Source organism: Alligator mississippiensis, chromosome 4 (genome assembly GCF_030867095.1).
Source record: "Alligator mississippiensis isolate rAllMis1 chromosome 4, rAllMis1, whole genome shotgun sequence".
NCBI lineage: Eukaryota > Metazoa > Chordata > Crocodylia > Alligatoridae > Alligator > Alligator mississippiensis.
The window spans coordinates 87,979,973-87,998,228 of NC_081827.1; the positions used below are offsets into that span (position 1 = coordinate 87,979,973).

The following is an 18,256-nucleotide window of genomic DNA, read 5'->3' on the forward strand; positions in this document are numbered from 1 at the left end:
TAACGAAACAAAGTTAACCAGGATGATGTTAAGTTAGGAGTACCTGTACCAATAGGAAAACAGTATTTCTTACATAAGGAGAGAGCTGTCTGAGGAAACCTGTCTCCCTATTATATAGGCTTTGACAGGCTTTCATAACAGTGGTGTTCAAACCCCTTCTTCTCCCTGTACCCACCTTCAACCCAAACTGGACAAACACTAAAATCTGAAATAGGCCAAGGAATAGGAAAAGGGCGAGGGGGGTGTGGCCGTACCCTCTTTGGTGCATTTCAGCAGCAAGGGGTAGGGAAAAAAGAGGGAATGAACAGTGACAGTGTTCACAGAATCAAAGAAAATGAGAGTTGGAAGGGACCTCAGGAGGTCAGCTAGTCCACCCCCCTGCTCATAGCAGAACCAGCCCCAACTAGATCATCCCAGCCAAGGCTTTGTCCTGCCTGCTCTTAAAAACCTCCAAAGATTGAGATTCCACAACCTCTGTGGGGAGCCTGTTCCAGTGCTATTTTACCTTCTTTGTGAGAGTTTTTCCCAATAATCTAAACTTCCCTTACTACAACTTGTGACCATTGCTCCTTGTTCTGTCATTTGCCACCACTGAGAGCAGTCTAGCTCCATCCTCTTTGGAACCCCCTTCAGGTAACTGAAGACTGCTATTAAATACCCTCTCAGCCTTCTCTTCTCCAAACTAAAAAAGCAAACCCAGTTCCCTCAGGATCTCCTAAGAAGTCATATGCCCCAGCCGACCCAACCATTTTCACTGCCCTCCGTTGGACTCTCTCCAATTTGTCCACATCCGTTCTGTAGTGTACTCCAGATGTGGCCTCACTAGTGCTGAACAGAAGAGAAGAATCACTTCCCTTGATCTTCTGGCAACACTCCCACTAATTCAGCCCAGTATGCTATTAGCCTTCTTGGCAACCAGGGCACATTGCTGGCTTATATTCAGCTTATTGTCTGCTATAACCCCCAGGTCCTTTTCTACAAAACTCAAAGGTTTTTACCTAAGATTGTAAACCTCAGTTAACTAACTACTAAGTCAACTTGAGAGGTCTGTGATTTTCTCAGAAGACAAAAGGTAGTATAAAAATACATGACAATGAACAGTAAAGGTCAAACAAAAGGGACTGCACACTGTTGCTTCTGTAGGCTACAATCACAGCATATGCCAGTGTCACCTTGCATCAATCCTTCCACTCCCCCACTGCAAAGCCTCCTACTCATCATGTGCCACCCTCCATCTCACAGACTCAATGCAATCACCACATCCCCTTCATGCCAGGGTCACCATACATTCCTCTCATTCACCTGTAGCGGTCATTCCGCTCCTTTAACCACATATTTAACTTTATGCCTTCTCTCTTTTCCCCACCATTATTCTCTTCTTTCCACCTGGAAGATCTCTCATTCAGGGGGGTCAGCTTCTTATACCCTACTAGCCAACTGCCCATTATGAATGACAGGCGGGGGAGGGGGAGGCAGCCAGGGATAGAGGCCTGCATCTGGCCCCCACCCCCTTCTTAGGGGCCAAGCCCGCTCCCCCACTCTCCCTCCCCTGCTACTCTGGAGTTGGGGCCAGGGCCAGCCGTGCTCCCCACACTATCTGCTGGCCCCACCCACCCCCATCCACTCTGTCACCACCACCTGAGGGCCGGGGGCACATAGTCAGCAGCATTGGCCTTGCCACTCAGTCCACTCCATTTTCACAGCCTTCAGGGAGCAGGGGAGACGGGGCTAGCCCCACTCCATCCGCTCCGTTTCCACCACCTGCAGAGACAGGGGGATGGGGCCGGCACTGCTCGAATGTCTACTCCGTCACTGCTGCCTGCCAGGAGAGGAGGGTGGGCAGCGAGAGAGGCCCCGGGCCAGGCTCGCTCCCCCCACTCTCACCCCTGCTGCTTCGGGGCAGAGGCCACTCCCCCACCCCCAACCGGGGGGGCCAGCGGGGACAGAGCCCAGCGTCTGGCCCTGAGCTCCTGCTCCCCTTATCTAGCCCCCCTGCCCCCCAAATTCAGGCCTGACCCTGTTGTGCATCTCCCCCGCCACACCCATTTCAGGCCCAACCCCATTCCCCCCTGGCAGTTTGGGGCTGCACCCCCTGTACCTCCCTTGCCATGGTGGCCCCAGCCCCATTCCCCCCACCCCTGCACCATCTCATCCACAGAAAAAAGGGGGAGGCCAGGCCAGCCGTGCTGGTCAGGCCCCACCCCATCCCCGCTGCCATGGCAGTGCTCCACCACCTACTATCCATAATGCTGTATTTGCACTCTGAGTGGCTGCCGAGACAGCCAGTCAGAGTGCGAATAAAGCATTACAGACAGACAGACTAAGGCTTTTATATATATAGCCTGGGGCAGGGATGCAACATCAGTATAGCAGAACCCAAATACTTTGCAAGGTTAGGTTCCAAAACCTCCAGACAAGATGAGGGATTGCCAACTAGCTGGGGATGTATACAACCATATCAAGCAGCTGTCCTAGGATCGTTGAATTGCTCTGTTGGTTGACATTCAAACTGGAAAGGGGGTTGCTTCTCTGATTTTCTACACAAGACTAAAAATGAGCTCCAGCTGATCAGAAAAGCAGCCCTCTATGAAGTAAAAGCAGAAGCAAACAGCTGAGCTGCTCACTTGTGATTGGGCAACTTGCTGTGAAAGAAGCAATTGAAAACCACCATAATACAAGTTCTCTGGGTCATAATGCATCATATTTATAAAGGTGTTAACTGGTTCTTTGGTTTACAAAGGAACTTGAAGCTATGCTTCTGCTAAACAGATGCAGGAATTCTATGTCCTGCACCCACCTCCCTCCCTCTCTCCCCACCCTGCTTTTTAATTTTATTTTCAACATTAACGGAGTATGGTATTCAGTAGTTACTGTGTTACAGTCCATCAGTTATGCTTATTTCCATCTACAGAACCAAAGACAGAAAGAGTTACCCTTTCAGCCACAATTCAGATACTTACAAAGCTACTTAATTCCATTAGTAGTGTACACACTCTGTAACAAGATGCTCATTTAACATCAGTGCCACTAGAAAAGAGGGATAACTCATCACCAAAAATATAATGTTCTGGACCAATAGGGGACAATCTTTTTGGCCAGCATGCAAAAATTTAAGCCTGCACACTCCAAGTACTACTCCAATCGTCTTCCTCTGCACTCCCTGCCCAATCTGCTATGTGCCATACAAAGCGTGCCCTTGCCAGAGGTTGGCCTCCTTCGTTCTGGACAATTCCTCAGAAATATAATGCTTCTGAAGCCTTGTACATTATGAGGCAAGCTCTGTCTATGTGAAGCTTACCCACAAATGTGATATAATAGGTGCGTATTCCCTCTGATGCAAATGCATTGCTCCAGTGTGAAGTGGATCTTACACAGGCAGTTTACTGAACTATACTACAGCAGTGTACTGTGAAGCAATGTATTGGTGCAGCAAGTCTGAATTAGGGATTTACATCAACATACAGTATGGTGAACTATCTGAATGCTAATTAACCACTCAGGTTTCTAAACAAGCTTTTCTGTGTCCTCCTAAACACCACTGAGCAGCAGAACTTGTAATTTGCTTACCCACACCACTCACAATCCCTATTCACCTCCCAAATAGTTGTAACCATGAGTACAAAACAAAAAGTACGTCATTTTAGCATCAGCAGACAAAATTAAACTGTTGATATCTTAGAAGTGGATGCAAGAGTTCCAAAGTTACAAGGCAAGCATGGTATGAAAAAGACCTATGTGAAAAGTAAAATCTTGTTTGCAAGTTTAAATCAACCAATTGCAACAACATAGTAACAGCACGGAAACTGGCCAAAAATATTAATTTAAAAGCGGGGGGAGGGATTTCCTCTGGAAAGAATACAATGGCAAGTCCATATCTGAACACTTGCAATGAATGGCAAAAGCTACCAAAATAAATTTACTAGCAACCAACCTTGAAGATAAACGCACGTTTACAGAACTTCAAGTGATGTCAGAGCATTTGCAAGTTTCAGATACAAAGCAAGAAATTGTCAATTGGCTATCCCGCTGTTAACAAGTTTAGAATTTCCTTTTTAAGAAATTATGGGGGTTGCAGACTTCAGACCTGTTTTTTTTCCAGTAACTGAAAACATCAAGCATTACTGGACTGCAGCAAAAACTTTGTTTCCCAACAATCCACACATCACCATTTAATTAAGCTAGGGTAAACACAGCCCGCGAGCCATATCTGGCCCACCAAAGGATTTTATCTGGCCCGCAGCAAGTCCCTTGGCCCTTCTCAGCCCAGATGCAGGGGGCAGCTTGGGCCCTGGCACATGCTGCTGGTGCCACCACCACCCCTGGGTGCACAGCAGGGCAGGGGCTGTGCAGCAGCCAAGGGGTGGCTCCTTCTGGCTGCTGCTGCTGCCATTACCACCGCCGGACACAGCCCCATTGCTGTGCACCCCAACTCATCCACCCTGCACCCAATGCCAAGGGCAGGCGGGGTCCCCATGGAGACCTGCCAGGACCCTCATGGGTAGGGCATGCTCAGCTAAGCAGATGGGATGGGGCCACATGCAGTTGCGGAGTAGTGCCCATGAGTGGGAAGGTTGGATGGGGGTGAGATTACACGGTGGTGACAGCATGGAGCTGGGGCCCAGGCCCCAATCTGCTCCCTGCTCATCCCTGCCCACGGAACTAGCACCCAGATAGGATCACTTTCCCCAGTTCACCACCCCCTTACATCCGAGCCCACAACAGCTCACCCAAATTCCTAAAGTGGCTCTCCAAGCCAAAATAATTGCCCACCCCTAAACTATGCTGTGCAAAACTGAGGATGGTACAATTAGGCTGTCAATTTTTGCCATCAACTGTAACTTTTGTTATTCAGTTGACTGACCAAGATGTCATCAAAACTATCAAGTGATACAGCAGAAAAGGAATTCCTACAACTGCCTCATTCACAATGATACAGAATCAAGGGAAATGAATAAGCTACACAAACAATTAAATATAAAAAAACTGTTTACATGGTTGCTGATGCATAAACCAGCTTTGTCCACAACACTATGCATATGGAAAAAAATATGGTCCGCAGACATTATGGCTGATGAATCAGTTAATGAGGAAGAGCCTGATGAAACTCCAAGATCAGGGAAATGCTTCATTACATGAGCAGCTGCAGTGATTGTAACTGGCAATGTCAACAACTGGCCACATGATGATGATGATATAGATCCTGGATAACAACTAATGAATAAGGATGAGATTCTTGTATCAGTATCAACCACAGAAAGTTTCAGAAGATGGTGATTCAGTCGAAGATGGCACAATGCAGTGCAGTCCATACCATTTGTATGCATTCGTGCTGCACTTGACATGACAATGAGATGGTTTGAATGTCAGCCAGAAGGAGATGCAACTCAACTTCCCACTCAAGAGGTTACAAGTTAACAGCATGCAAAAGAATTAGAAATATACACAGATTAAAATGTTTTAATAAAAAAAGTTTAAGTTTACTGTCTGTGAAAGGTGAAGATTTCTCTTTTTATTATTAAATATGGGATAAGAAAAAAAGGCACATACTTTTTTTGTAGTATGCTGAACCATGCTGTACTTTATCATAATCTGAACTGATGATGATTTGGAAAACTGATTTTTCCAAATATACTTGGTTCTGTTAGTTCCTCTAGTTCAGATGATGCCCAAGAACTAGTTTCTGGCTTAGGTGGTTGGTATTTCCATTGCCACCCCAGCTCATCCCCGTGAAACAAACTAGTACCTCTAGTCCCCCACTGTTCAGATAACCCTGAATGTATGAGCCCAAAAGCCTCACTATCTTGCTGCCTTAACTCTATGCTCCCAAGCAATACTGACCCATCCTTCCCAAACAAGTTACTTAATTCTGTCCCTCTATAGCATATGCTTGGTAGCACCTCCATTAAAATTAACTTAGGCTGCTCCCCAAAATCCTCAACTGCAGTGACAAGACATTCCATAAACAGTTCTCTGTTGAGAGAGAGGGCAGTCAATGAACCAACAGGGAGAGGCAGGCTGCAGAACAAGGCTATAATTCACCTGAATATCAGACACTTATCTGCTGTTGGAAGAACTCTCTCATACTGAGGAGAGTGCTGGATTGCATATTCTATTATAGTCCATAGGCCTGAAATTTAAATTCATTATCTCTTATTCCCCTCAGTCCACAGCAAGTCTTCCACAGACATAAGTGGATGGCTTACACAAATCAAGGATTGTTTTATGCTAATGAAACCATGTATTTATTTATGTACTGTCGCATTAAGTACCGCTCAGTGAGAAAATATATTCTCCCCAAAGCCACCATTATTTCTGCCCCTTTGCTTCCTCCTTTTGCCATTACTCCCCCTCTCACCTCTCTGTATTTCCTTTCCTGTATCTCCAAATTCCCACCACAAGGGGCTTCAGTTCTGCTAGTCCACCTTCTAAAATAAATCAGCAATGGAATAATTAATATTAACACAAAAGCTAGAAGGTATAGAGAAGTTAACAGAGTTATTGTTTCAGGCTGTCTGCAGACTCAAGCAAACAAATTATAGTTGGTATGTTCTCTTCAGACACAGTAGTTAAGAAATTTCACATATTAAAAAGATAACTTAGATTCTGCACAATACAAGTCACTTAAGCTAGATTCAACCTATAGGCTATATGATACTTTCCAATTCATGCATAATTACAACCCTGACCACTGCAATCCATTATATGATCAAAGTTCAAACACATAATGTACACATGGCACTGCACGCTTAGCCCGATGCACATACTTAAAAAAAATAATAATAATCAGCATCTTCCACAACAGCATTCTGCAAGAAGACAGCTTTGGAATTTCAAGCTAATTTTAAGCTATAAAGGGTTAAAAACAAATTTAACTTTGAGGAATGGCATCTTCACCAATCTTAGAAACGCATTGTGCAATTTACTATATACTTTGTAAAGTAGGAAGAAAAACAAAAATACAGAAGCACAGGAAGGAAACCTGTGTGCAACCCTGCAGATAGATCCTTTAATTTTTAGAAAGTTAGAGATAATACTCAAGGCCACCTTAAAAAAAACAAACAGAAAATTCAGCTTCACTATACAGTTTTAACAGGCCTCCAGAATAAGTAGTGTCTAGTATACTGCAGGACATTAACCACCACATGCTATTAACCAACTGTAATATTTTTAGTGTTGGATAAACTGCATTGAGATAGCTAGCTAAGTGACATTATCAAATTATATTAAAACTTCTGTCTTTAAAATCCCTAGAGCAATAGTAAACATTAAGCAACTGGTAATCAACTTCACCATCTTTAATATTAATTCTGCACAGTTTAAGTGGGATGTACCTCCCTATTCCCTCTTACTATACTACCTTACTCACTTTCGTTTACAGCCAATCTGATAATACCTTTTACTTCAACTTTTTGCATAATCTGGGCCTTGATGTTTGTAATAGTTGCCAACTTTCAGCATGTTCTACCAAGAGCAGCTTCACAACATTATAAATTGCGCGCCAGATATTCATTCACTTCAGCAAGAAACAATGGTGCTATTATCTCTAATCAGAACTAATGGACCTTACTTGAACAAAGCTACTTTTACAGAACCAGTCATCACCAATTTGAGGGCTTGAATTCACATCACTTCTCAAAACTTGAAGCTGTAGCTAATGAGACTAATATTTACACCATGCTAAAAGGAAAGATCCACAATAAAGATCACAGATTAATGTTATGCTGCCTCAAGGAAAAAAATGCATTGTGTTATTTCACTCACATCTCTTCCTTAAGATGTAGATGTCAATATAAAAACTAACCTATTTGTTTATGGTCCACTATAGCTTAAAACTAAACTGATTTCAAAGGACCCATGTTACTATTAAATCATTTCAAATACCATGAATACAAAATACTTGGTTGGATCCCCTACAGTAGCCACAAAAACATATTACGAGCTGAAAACTCAACATGACACAGCTCTAAATCAACACTGTCTTAAACAGACAGCAATGTCTAAGAACACAAATACTGAAATAACTTTGATTTAAGGCACCCGCAATATTTAGCTTGTCATCATTATATCTTATTAGTAAAACAGAGAACCTTTTGTTTGCATCTCAGCCAGGATGCTGAAGCAACCTGGGGTGCCTGGAGCTCCAGCCTTGTGAGGTGTGCAAGCCCAATTCACCCAGAGATTTCAAACAGGAACCCACAGTGCAAACAACATCCTGCCCTGTGGTGGTCTTTCCGAGCTCTCTGCAAGACTAACATTATTGCTCTGTGATGTTTCCACAGTCTAAAAACAAGTGAAAAGGAAGAGCTGCCACTTCCCAACAAAGCCTGGACAAGGGAGACAGGGGTTGAGCCCAAGAAGATTGAGAACCAGGACTCCAGCACTTGGCAGGCAAAGCATCCACCTTGTTACCCCCTTTTCCATTTCAGAAACAGTCTGACCCGGCTCTCACTTCCTGCTCCCTCAGAGCCACCTCCCCCAGGCCAGCACAGCCTCTGCACTGCCCCTGGGTGCCAGCATTCAAGGAGGAACAGAATCGGGCAGGCCGCACCATGCAGTCGCAAACACTCCTCCCTTCCTCAGTCTCTATTTTTAAAGGACCTCTCACAGGTGAAGCCAGGGCAAGGCCCGGGCCCGCAGCCAGGCCCCTGCCTGCTGGGGGGGCGCGGGGGTCAGCGAGCCCTGAGTCATCGGGTGGGCGCCCCCAGCAGCGAGGCCGCGGCTCTTGGCCCACTACAGCCCGGCCGCTGGACACGGGGCAGACGGGGGCACTTCGGGCTCCGCAGCTCCCGGCGCTGTCACAACTGCGCCCGCCAGGCCGGGCAGGGGTCGGGGTCTGGGCCGGGGACACGGGCTCGGCCAGCAGGAGGCGTCCGCGCCGCGGTCCAGCTGCTCCCATTCATTCCCGCCGCCGCGGCGGAAGCGGCTGCGCCAAGGCCCCGCTCGGGCCCGGCCGCCACCGTCGCCGCATGGGGCCTCCCTCGCGCCCGCCCACACCCGGGCCCGGGCGGCGAGGGGGGAAGGGCCCGGGCCGGGCACCGGAAGCCGCGCGCGGGCCGGGCTGGGAGCGGGAGCCGGGGGCGGGGGCCTGGTGTACCTTGATGATCCTGCGGGGCAGGCCGGCCATCTTGTCTGATCGGGATTCAGGCGCCGCTGGGTCTCGGCTCCGCTCGGGGGCTCGCGCACAACCGGAAATCACCCGCGACCCGCTTCCGGTAACGTCACTGCCCCCTCACCCGCCCCCCCCCGCGCGGCACGCCGGGCAATGTAGTGCAGGAAAGGAGGTGTAGTGCGGCAGGCGGGGCCCGCGGCCTCAGGCTTGCAGGCTGTGACGTGCAGCTGAGGGGGCGGGGAGGAGGAACGCGGGGAGCCACGTGCACTGCTGTCAGGCTCGCGCTGCCCTTGCTGTAGAGTCACGGTGTCCCGTGGGAGGGGCGAGGCCCCGAGGGGGGGGCGGTCCTCGCGCCGTTGGCGCAGCCAATAAGCGTAGAGCTGTGGGGGGAAGGGCAAGAGTGCGGGCCTGTTGCCACCGCCCTTCGTGGGCGGGAGAGATAGGGCCTGGTCTCCGCCCTCGCCCCCACCCCGGAAGTGCTGAGCCGGGGCTGCCGGCCCCTTCGTTTCAGCTGGGCACTGAAGGCTCTCCGAGTGCCGAGTACTGGCTGAGCAGCCTTATCCCCGTTTCGCAGACAGGGCGCCATCTGACGACCACACGAGAAGAGAAAGGCATGTGGGTCCCGCTGCCCCAGTACTGTGGACTTCTGCTGCTCCGTCCCTGCTTGTCTTTAGAGAAGTGGCTAGCTGTGGTAGTGTAACGTCAGCTAGAAGATGCCTTTATACACGCATAAAGAAGATACGCATATAAACAGAGCGAGCGAGAGCAAGCTGGCTTTTGTGAACCCGAGTTCACTCCATCCGATGCCGTCTGGAAAAGTGTAGTCAGGGACTGCCCTGCCTTGAGCAAGGGGCTGGACCAGATTAGGGTTTCTCAGCCTTTTCCAGGCCAAGACACATTTACACGAATAAAATGTCTCCCTTGCGTTCCCTATCCCCCTATTCATGATCTCGTTGTAACCCATTACCAAGGCAAAATTCAGCGGCACCCCTGTTCGTTTGTAATGGCACGCCATTGTGCTGCGGCCACTAGTTGGGAAGCGCTGGACTAGGTAACCTCTTGAGGTCCTTTCCAGCTCTGCTTTCCCATAATCCCATGAAGGGCTGGGTAAGGGCAGCAGTATTTCTAGTCCAGCACCTGCTGAGGGAAGCACTTGGCTATGTCTCATTGGAATCCAACTGTTTCCTTCTCAATCTCACAGGTGTTAATGATGTGCTCTCCTTTTTAATGATCGTAATGTTCAGCTACTGTGAGGTATTTTTTTCTTTTGCAGTTCTGCTCTGAGTTCTTCTGCTAGCCCTGCTCCTGTTTTACAGCTCTCCACAGTCTGTGCAACTCTGACTACAAACATTAGCTCAGCCCTGCATGGGAGGCACTGTCAAGAGGCTCAACAGCAGTGGCCTTAGAGTTGTTGGGGTCCTGGGCAAGCGAGTCATTTGAGGCCCCTTAGAGGTATGTACTCAGGTAAATATTAACCCACCACAGTTGTCTTGTGAATCTTTTTAATGTTTTGGGGGGAATTAGATTAGTAGTCAAGTGTTTAAAATGGAGCCACTTCCTTGCAAAAACTTCCCCCCCCCCACCAAAAAAAAAATTGGACCCCCTAAAGTGTGGGGGCCTGAGCAGTTGCCCAGTTTGCCCTCCCCTAAGGCTGCTACTGGGCTCAAGAAGGTGAGATTTTGTTGGATGAATCTGAAAAAAATCTAATAACTACGGGACTGTGATTACATACTGAAGGTATAGGCAAAGTGGTGCATTCAAGCCATCATCACTTAAAAAGAAACCCCTGTGGGTGCCTCGCCCGGACCAGCTCCAGCCCTTTAAGAAAAAAAAAAAACAGAGACAAGCCCCCAAGACTCGCTGCTCCTGCAGCAGCCTCAGGGCTTTGCGGGGCTTGTGGCAGAGCCCCCCACATAGCGTGTGACAGCAGGGATTGCCCCCTGCTTGGCAGTACCTGGTGAGTCTGGACTTTTTTTTTTTCTCCTTACAAGTGCTGGGAGCTGGGGCAGGCGGGGCAGCCATTGCAGGGCTGGGAGAGGGGCGGGGAATGGGCCAGGCCTGGCTAATTCAGAGATTCAGCTGCTGCCGAATCTCCAACCCAGATTTGGCCAAATTGAATCGGGACAGTGATTCGAATCACCAGATCAAATCGCTGTCCCCCAAATCAGCCGAATCCGAAGCGAATACTAGCCACTTCGCACAGGCCTACTATCTGGCACCCTTTGCTGCTGTGTACATATACCACAGTCAGAAGCTTACTGAAGGGTTGAGCATGTCTTTGGTTACAGCTACACGTCAAGCTAATCCTCATGTCTGGACCTTCTTCAGCAAGGCCTCCTAAGCCACGCCTCTGGCCCACCCAGTGTGTCCCCCCTCCAAGTTACCCCTTTTACCTCTATGATCTAGCCAGCCCCAAACCCCATACAGGGCATATATTTTCTGCTTTTCACAAGCTTAAAATTGTGTTCACTTCAGGGTCCCCCTTGTCCCAGTTCTCAGTCAGGGCAAGGAGGGGCTCAGGCATCCCTAGAGGGGAAAAGTCCTCTCCTTTCAGGGCACACAGGTAGGAGGAGAGAATGTGGTCTTGAATGTTGCTGTCCCTCATTTTTTCTACCACCAAACCGAATGCCCTCTATCATATCCCTTGCCCTATCCATCCCCCATTCCTGACCTGAACCTCCTCAGCCCCTCTTCTCCTTTGTCACCTATTCCTCTTTACCCTCTTTCCATAATGTCCCCATCCTTTGCTGCAGCTACAACCTTTTCTCCTGTTCCCCTTCCCATTTTGGTCCCTTCTATTCTACTTCCAGCAAACACTACAGTTGGGGGGCAATAGAATGTGGTAGAATTATTTTGAAGAAATGCTATTTTGAAGGGAAGGACTGTATCTGAGGAACCTTTTGTTCAAATGAACTCAGTTTGGATGATTAAATGCAGGGTGTGTATTTTAGCCCACTTAAATAGTTGACCTTTAAATCGAAAATGTTTACAACCCTAACTATAGCAGAGGTTGCTCTCTACTTAATTGGAAAGCAGTATCTCTTCTGTTGCAGTCTCCCATAAAAGTAGACAAACAATACAAACGTTTTAATTCATGTAGCATTTAAAAATATTATAGTTTTAGAAAATGAATTACTTGTACTGTCCTCAAGTGATTTTACTGGCAGGCATGTTCACCAAAAGAACACACTTTGAGAGACTCCCATAACTGTTCTTTGCAAATTCACAGAAAAGGACTGATTCTAACTGTTTTTGATCCAAACGGAATGGAAACAATACATGCAACTTGTGTGTTCAGCCATAACAATCTGAATTCTGAATATGGAAATCTTGCAACTGCTTGTGAGCTACTGTCCAATATGATTCACTAATTAGTGATTTCACCGGTTCTTTCAAGTGACACACATTTTAAAAAACAACGTATATAGACTTAACTCATGAAATGAGCTCACCATTTGTTAAATAAGGTCCAAGTCATGTAAAGCATTTATTCACCTTTTTTAGCTTTATGCAAATCAGCATTCTGCTGAGTTCACTGATTTCAATTAGACGACTCATATGTACATGCTTGTCTTTGTGTGCAAGTATTTGCAGAGTCAGGGTCTGTTCATTATGAGTTACTCGCCCTCTGTTTCCTGTGCTGATTGAGAAACATTCAATTCAAATCCTTTACTGAGCATTGTTTAAGCATGTTTTTTAACATGGTTTATTCTTACAGTCATCACTTAAAATGTTTGGTGATTTTTTTTTTTAACTTAATTACTACAATTTCAGTCCTGATCACAAAAGTAGAACAAACTTATTTTTTTAGCAACATAATGTATTCAATGTGTGCATGGCAAGTGGCATGATTGCGGCATCACACATTAGATCCCATCATGCCTTATTGCCAATGCAAGGGGAGCCCAATCCCAGGCTCTCCCTGCAGCAGCAAGAAGCAAGCTCTCATTTGAGGGGCTCCCAGCTGCATGGGTGTCCCACATATCACTGGGGCTGGGGGATTACAACAGCCATAATCTTCCAGGCTCAGAAGGTGGAGGGGGGGTAAAAACCCCAGACCCAGGGGAACGCAGCAGCCGCAAACCCTGGGGCCCAAACCTGGAGGTTTCATGTATCCACAAGCCCTGGGGATTGCAGCAGTCATGATCCCCTGGGCCTGGGGGTTTCATGTTGGGCATGGTATACCCCTCTGGCTGGGACACCAACTGTAGGGGAGACCCTGCTACCTGTGCTTGATGACAACCAGCTATAAAGTTAGTATGCATTTTTGAGGTCTATAGCTGGTTGGAGTTTTTTATTGTGTGATAAGTACTTTCCACATATAGGTAAGGTAATGGTGTGATTAACCAGTTAATTGTGTGTTACTTATAATGTGTAGAGAGGGGGCCTTAGAGGTGATCTGTAACCTTGGAAACTTATTGGATTTAAAGTCTTCCAGCTATGAACAAACATGGCAGATTTAGTACCATGTACACTTTTTAAGCAAATTTTCATTTCAAAACTTTTTCAGTATTAAAACTAGCATCTTAAGAAACCTCCAGTTAGTGAATTGACTTGGGGAACTGACTTTCGTTAGTTAACTGACTCAGGGAATTTTGAAACAATATTTAACACACACACTTCTAGCCATAAAAGTTAAATTGTCTCAAGTCTTAAACCCAAATTATAAAAAGGCATAAAGCACAGTTATGGCATCCTCAAGAACTTTAGCATTTGGGACAAGGCTTACAATCGAGTGAAAATAAAATGGAGTGGTGGCCTATGTACAAAGAATTGTTCGTCACTGAGCAGCATGGGAAAGGTTTAGAGGATCTGATTGCTTGACAGGCATGGGATTACAGGAAGCTGATCTGGCAAGGAGAAGAAAGAGGTAGGATAGAGAGATGCTTACCAGAAAGATAAAGATTCTGATTCAAAATATCCTGAGGCAGCATGAGAAACTGAGAAGTAATAAGTGTTATTAAAATGTATACTTTATTTGTAATAATGATGTGCTCTGCACTGGTACTTATTTTGAATCAGTGGATCTGTTCATTGTGGAATATGGACTTATTTAGGTTATTTTTTATAGATGTTTTCACTGTGTTACCTAAGCTATATGTAACCTCTCTAGGTGGCTTAATCAAAGACCAATTTCTAGTTCTTCCATTTTAGAACTTCTTTTCTCAACACCCCCCACTCCCTTATTTCTTCCTTGTTTTGGTCATCTTTTTCTCTTCCCCATTGTGGCAGCAAGGCACCACCACAGGCTCCCGAAGGGGAGAGAGTAAATCCTGCAGGCCCCGTACCCCGGGAGCAGATCCCCCGGTAGGGATGACTCACCTTCCGCAGGGCAGCTGGAACAGGAGCCATGACTGTGACCGTGCAAACCGGTGTTATGCCAGCTGTTTAATCAGCTGTTTCCAGCGTGGGAAACAGCTGGACCAATCTTGGTGGCCGTACCAGCTGCTGTGGGAAAGTTTGAAAGCCCCACTGGAACTAGGGCGGGGAGAGAGCCAGAGAAGGAGAGCGTGGGCCAGCAGCTCACTGGGTGTGCTGTGGCTCCTGCGCGGCTCCCTCAGGCAACACCAGGGAGTCTTTAAGCCCCCTGCCGGAGGCAAAGCAGAGGCATCCCTCCAGCTCCTGGCGGAAGTGGAGGCCAAGGAGGCAGGGGAGTCCCTTGCAGACAGCAGGAGGGAGGAAGCATTTGAGCCCCCTGGAGGAGGCAGGGGGAGAGAAGGCAGCACTGCAGCCCTCTCCTCCTCAGGGGAATATATTTTTTTTATTTACGATAAACCCCGAGAAGGGGAAAAAAAGCCACCACAACCAAGAAGGCAGGCCCTGGGCCACCCTACAGAGCCGAAGATCATTATTGATAGACATCCACCCAGTTGGCGAGTGGACGGGGTGTAGAGGAGACGGAGCCCCATGGAACATTGCGCCAAACAACCGTAAGTACTGCTGGCCATTGGGAGAGCCCCCTTGGGAAGATCTCCACTGGGAAAAACCGCCTCTCCTAGTTGTTTTTTTCATCAAAGTTGTGGCAGGTGAGTCGAGGGGAGGGGCTATACCCCGACAGGCCGGGCGGCACGAAGGGCGCAAAACGCCACACCCATGTTGTCCAGGGAAGTGCTATTATTATTGGATAAAGAAGCTTTGGCAGAAAAGTTGGTTTTGTATTTAAATCATAAACAAGGTCAGGCTCTGACTGATTCTTTTAGCTATAAGCTGCACAGCTTGCAGATAGTATTGTAACCTGTATTCTCAGTCTCACTTCAAACCTAGCTGCAGCAACCCTATGAAGTGTAGGTAAGTTTGATGAATGCTGCAGAATAGGATTTTGAATGCCATCTGTGAGCCAGTGGAATGCATAGTGTTTTGTTAATTGCCATTGCTTGATAGGTGGTATGCCATCTGCTGGGTGAGTTGCAGTTTTCATGCCACACTTATCATCCATCATTTATAAAATGAAATATTGTAATCTGCTTATTCTGAAGATGGCAAAAAGCAGCTCACAATGACAAGGTCCACATCTAAAAGAAAAGGACACAGGTTCCTGATGTCTGAAGATGGACGTGTTTTGTCAGTATTGTGGCACTGCATATGTGAAAGAATGGTCTGTAGTCTCTGCACTGAATCTGCTTGCTACTTTAATAGTCAGCGGTTGTACAATATACATCTTCAAGTGAAAGGTGAAGTCAGCGTACCAGGAAGCTTTCCAACTGCTGCCTTTTCCTGCCATCATCACTTCCTCCCTTCTTGGGCTGCACTTAAATGTTCTTTCTTACTTGCTTTCATTTTTCTTAGCTACATAATAAATCTTGTTGGCTGTTTAGGTCTGCCAGCCAACAGTCATTCAAGGAGCTTTCCAGGTGGATTACCCTGAAGTCCACAGGGCTACACAGGTCCCAGCCCAAGTATCTTATTGTAGGATTATGGCTTTAAATCTGGGATATTTGATCTCCATATGTACTAATATATATCTTCTGCAAAAGATTTTACTTAAAATCACCCTTTGTTTATGGTATTTTAAAATCCTGCTAAGGTGTCTCTTATTTCCTTAATACATATGCAGATAGATATACAAGTATATTCTTTCATCCTGGCTTTCAAATTTGTCAGTATCCAGTTGCCCAATTAGTTAATGCCTCTCTGTCAGATGATACCTTTTGAATGGTGTAGCAAAAGAGTAGTAGCAGCCATATAGCCTTGCTGTGCCAGAAATTGTTTCTCTCCATTGGAAATATTAAGAAGTTTGGGGCAAAAGGGGAAGAAAGAGAAGGCTTTCACAGTGGCTGTATGTATATATGCATTTCAAAACAACACTTTTAAAAGCACTGCTGTCACATGGGTATCTTCTCTGAAATCAACACAAAAATGTTCATTGTCCTTTTAGAACTTATTATCTTGCATTTAAAGCACATTTGATTGTGTGCATAGCTAAATATGTTCTTCTTGAACAGCAGGAAGTTTTTGTATGGTAGCAGGTAGGCCTAGGCGGATAGGGAAGTATTCGATTTCGATTCAGGTTCGGCCAATTCGGAGGACAATGATTCGATTTGGATCGCTGTCCTGGATTGATTTGGCTGAATCGGCTTCAGAAGATTCAGCACTGATTTGGAGATTCTGCTATAGACTATAATGGGGAATCACTGAAATGCCTATAACTTTGTCATTTTTTGGCTGATTTGGATAAGTATTGCAGGCATGCTAGACCCTACTGAGGCCATGAAGCCTGCCAGGTTTCAAGGAGAATAGGTGCAGGGATTTCTGGGAAACTGCACCTCAGGCTGCTGACAAAAAGCTCATGACATGGGTGACACTGTGTATGTGTGGTGTGTGTGTTAAGGCACACTCTTACTGGCACTGGGGCCTCTACACAACATGGTAGTGTGCCCCAATGAGGCCGCCTCCTCTCCTACAGCCTCAGTTCAGTCCACCACTTTAAATAACAACAGGTAAGCAGTGCACAGTAATGCTAGCATCTCAGGCAGCCAAACTGTCACAGAGCCTTTCTTTCCTTTCCTTTAGGAGCTTCTCCAGCAGCTGCCAGAGGACTCTCCCTGCCAGCCCCAGCCCTGGGGCTTAGATGTGCCCAGGGCCCTGCATCCTTCCAATCAGCTGACCAGGAACGGGTGCTAGGGGTGTTGATCTAAGGACATGGCACTTGCAGATAAGGTTCTTTGCGTCAATCCTGGTATCTTTTAGTAGGCCAGCTGAATAGTTACAGAAATATATCTTGGCAAGCTTTTGGGTTGAAAACCCTTTGTTGGGCTGAGGAAGCACCTGCAGTTGGTGTGCAGAGGGGGTTGGGATGGAGTGCTGCCACCTAACACCCCATGCTGCCACTCTTCTGCCTCTTGCAAGGAGTGGGGTAAGGGAGCAGAGGCCAGTGCTCCTGGCCTTGGCTCCCCCACCCTCTGTCCAGTCCTCATCACGGCATTGGAATCATGGCAGTTCCCCCTCCCTCTTCTTAGTTTCTGTTCTGCTGAAAGACTGCCTTCCGAATCTTTTTGGGTTTTTTTCTTCTCTTCCCAATTCAATTCAGGTTTGGTGATTCAGCCACCAAATCTTCTCTGAATCAAATCACAGACCAGAGCTTCGCGCGCCCTAGTAGCAGGCTCCTTAGAAATCTTTGTTACTGAAACAATTCTGAAAGCAAGTTATGGGATATCTCTTTTTTTTTTTTTTCCTTAATTTTCATGGGTATTCTCCACAGCACCTTAAATGTCAGTTCCATCATGGAAGAGGTCCTCTCTAGAAAGTTATTGCTAGTTTTTTAGGTATGGGGTTATCCTTTGCTTAAATCCATACCAGCATTGTATATTATTTCATTTGCAATTGGAAAGCATATGTATTAGTTTAACTCTTGTGAACATTATATATTTGCTCGATGCTGTTGTTATTTAGCATTTATATCATAGTGCCCAAAGATGCAACTAGGTTTGATCCAATAGTGCTGAACCCATCTGAAACAGAAAACTTTCCCCAAATAGTTTTGTTCTGCCTGAATGTCAGCTTGTATAAACTTTGTTTTGCTCACCTAAATGTAAGGAAACAGATCAAGAAGATACAGTATTCTTCAGATCCTTGTACCTAATTCTGCAAGGTAGTCCACACTGCAGAAACCCCACTGACTTCAGATAAACTCTACCAAAAGAAGTTAAT

The 18,256-nt window shown here is 46.5% G+C and overlaps 1 protein-coding gene and 1 long non-coding RNA gene across 3 annotated transcripts in view; one reads left to right on the plus strand and one right to left on the minus strand.

Annotated features, from left to right (window-relative positions):
- The window catches only part of UBE2N (ubiquitin conjugating enzyme E2 N), a 27,810-nt gene extending 18,632 nt beyond the window's left edge, over positions 1-9,178 (minus strand). Inside the window, exon 1 of the mRNA XM_006269286.4 lies at positions 9,095-9,178. Within this exon, the coding sequence (XP_006269348.1) occupies positions 9,095-9,124 (30 nt within the window). The 5' untranslated portion in view covers positions 9,125-9,178. The remainder of the gene's footprint in view (positions 1-9,094) is intronic.
- On the plus strand, positions 9,128-17,778 carry LOC109281524 (uncharacterized). 2 transcript variants are annotated; one of them, XR_002088189.2, is made up of 3 exons: positions 9,128-9,212; positions 10,383-10,573; positions 17,120-17,778. It is a non-coding gene; the product is annotated as an uncharacterized LOC109281524 (long non-coding RNA). The 2 variants fall into 2 exon arrangements; XR_002088190.2 differs by having other exon boundaries at positions 10,383-10,561.
- Positions 17,779-18,256: the final 478 nt, after the last annotated feature.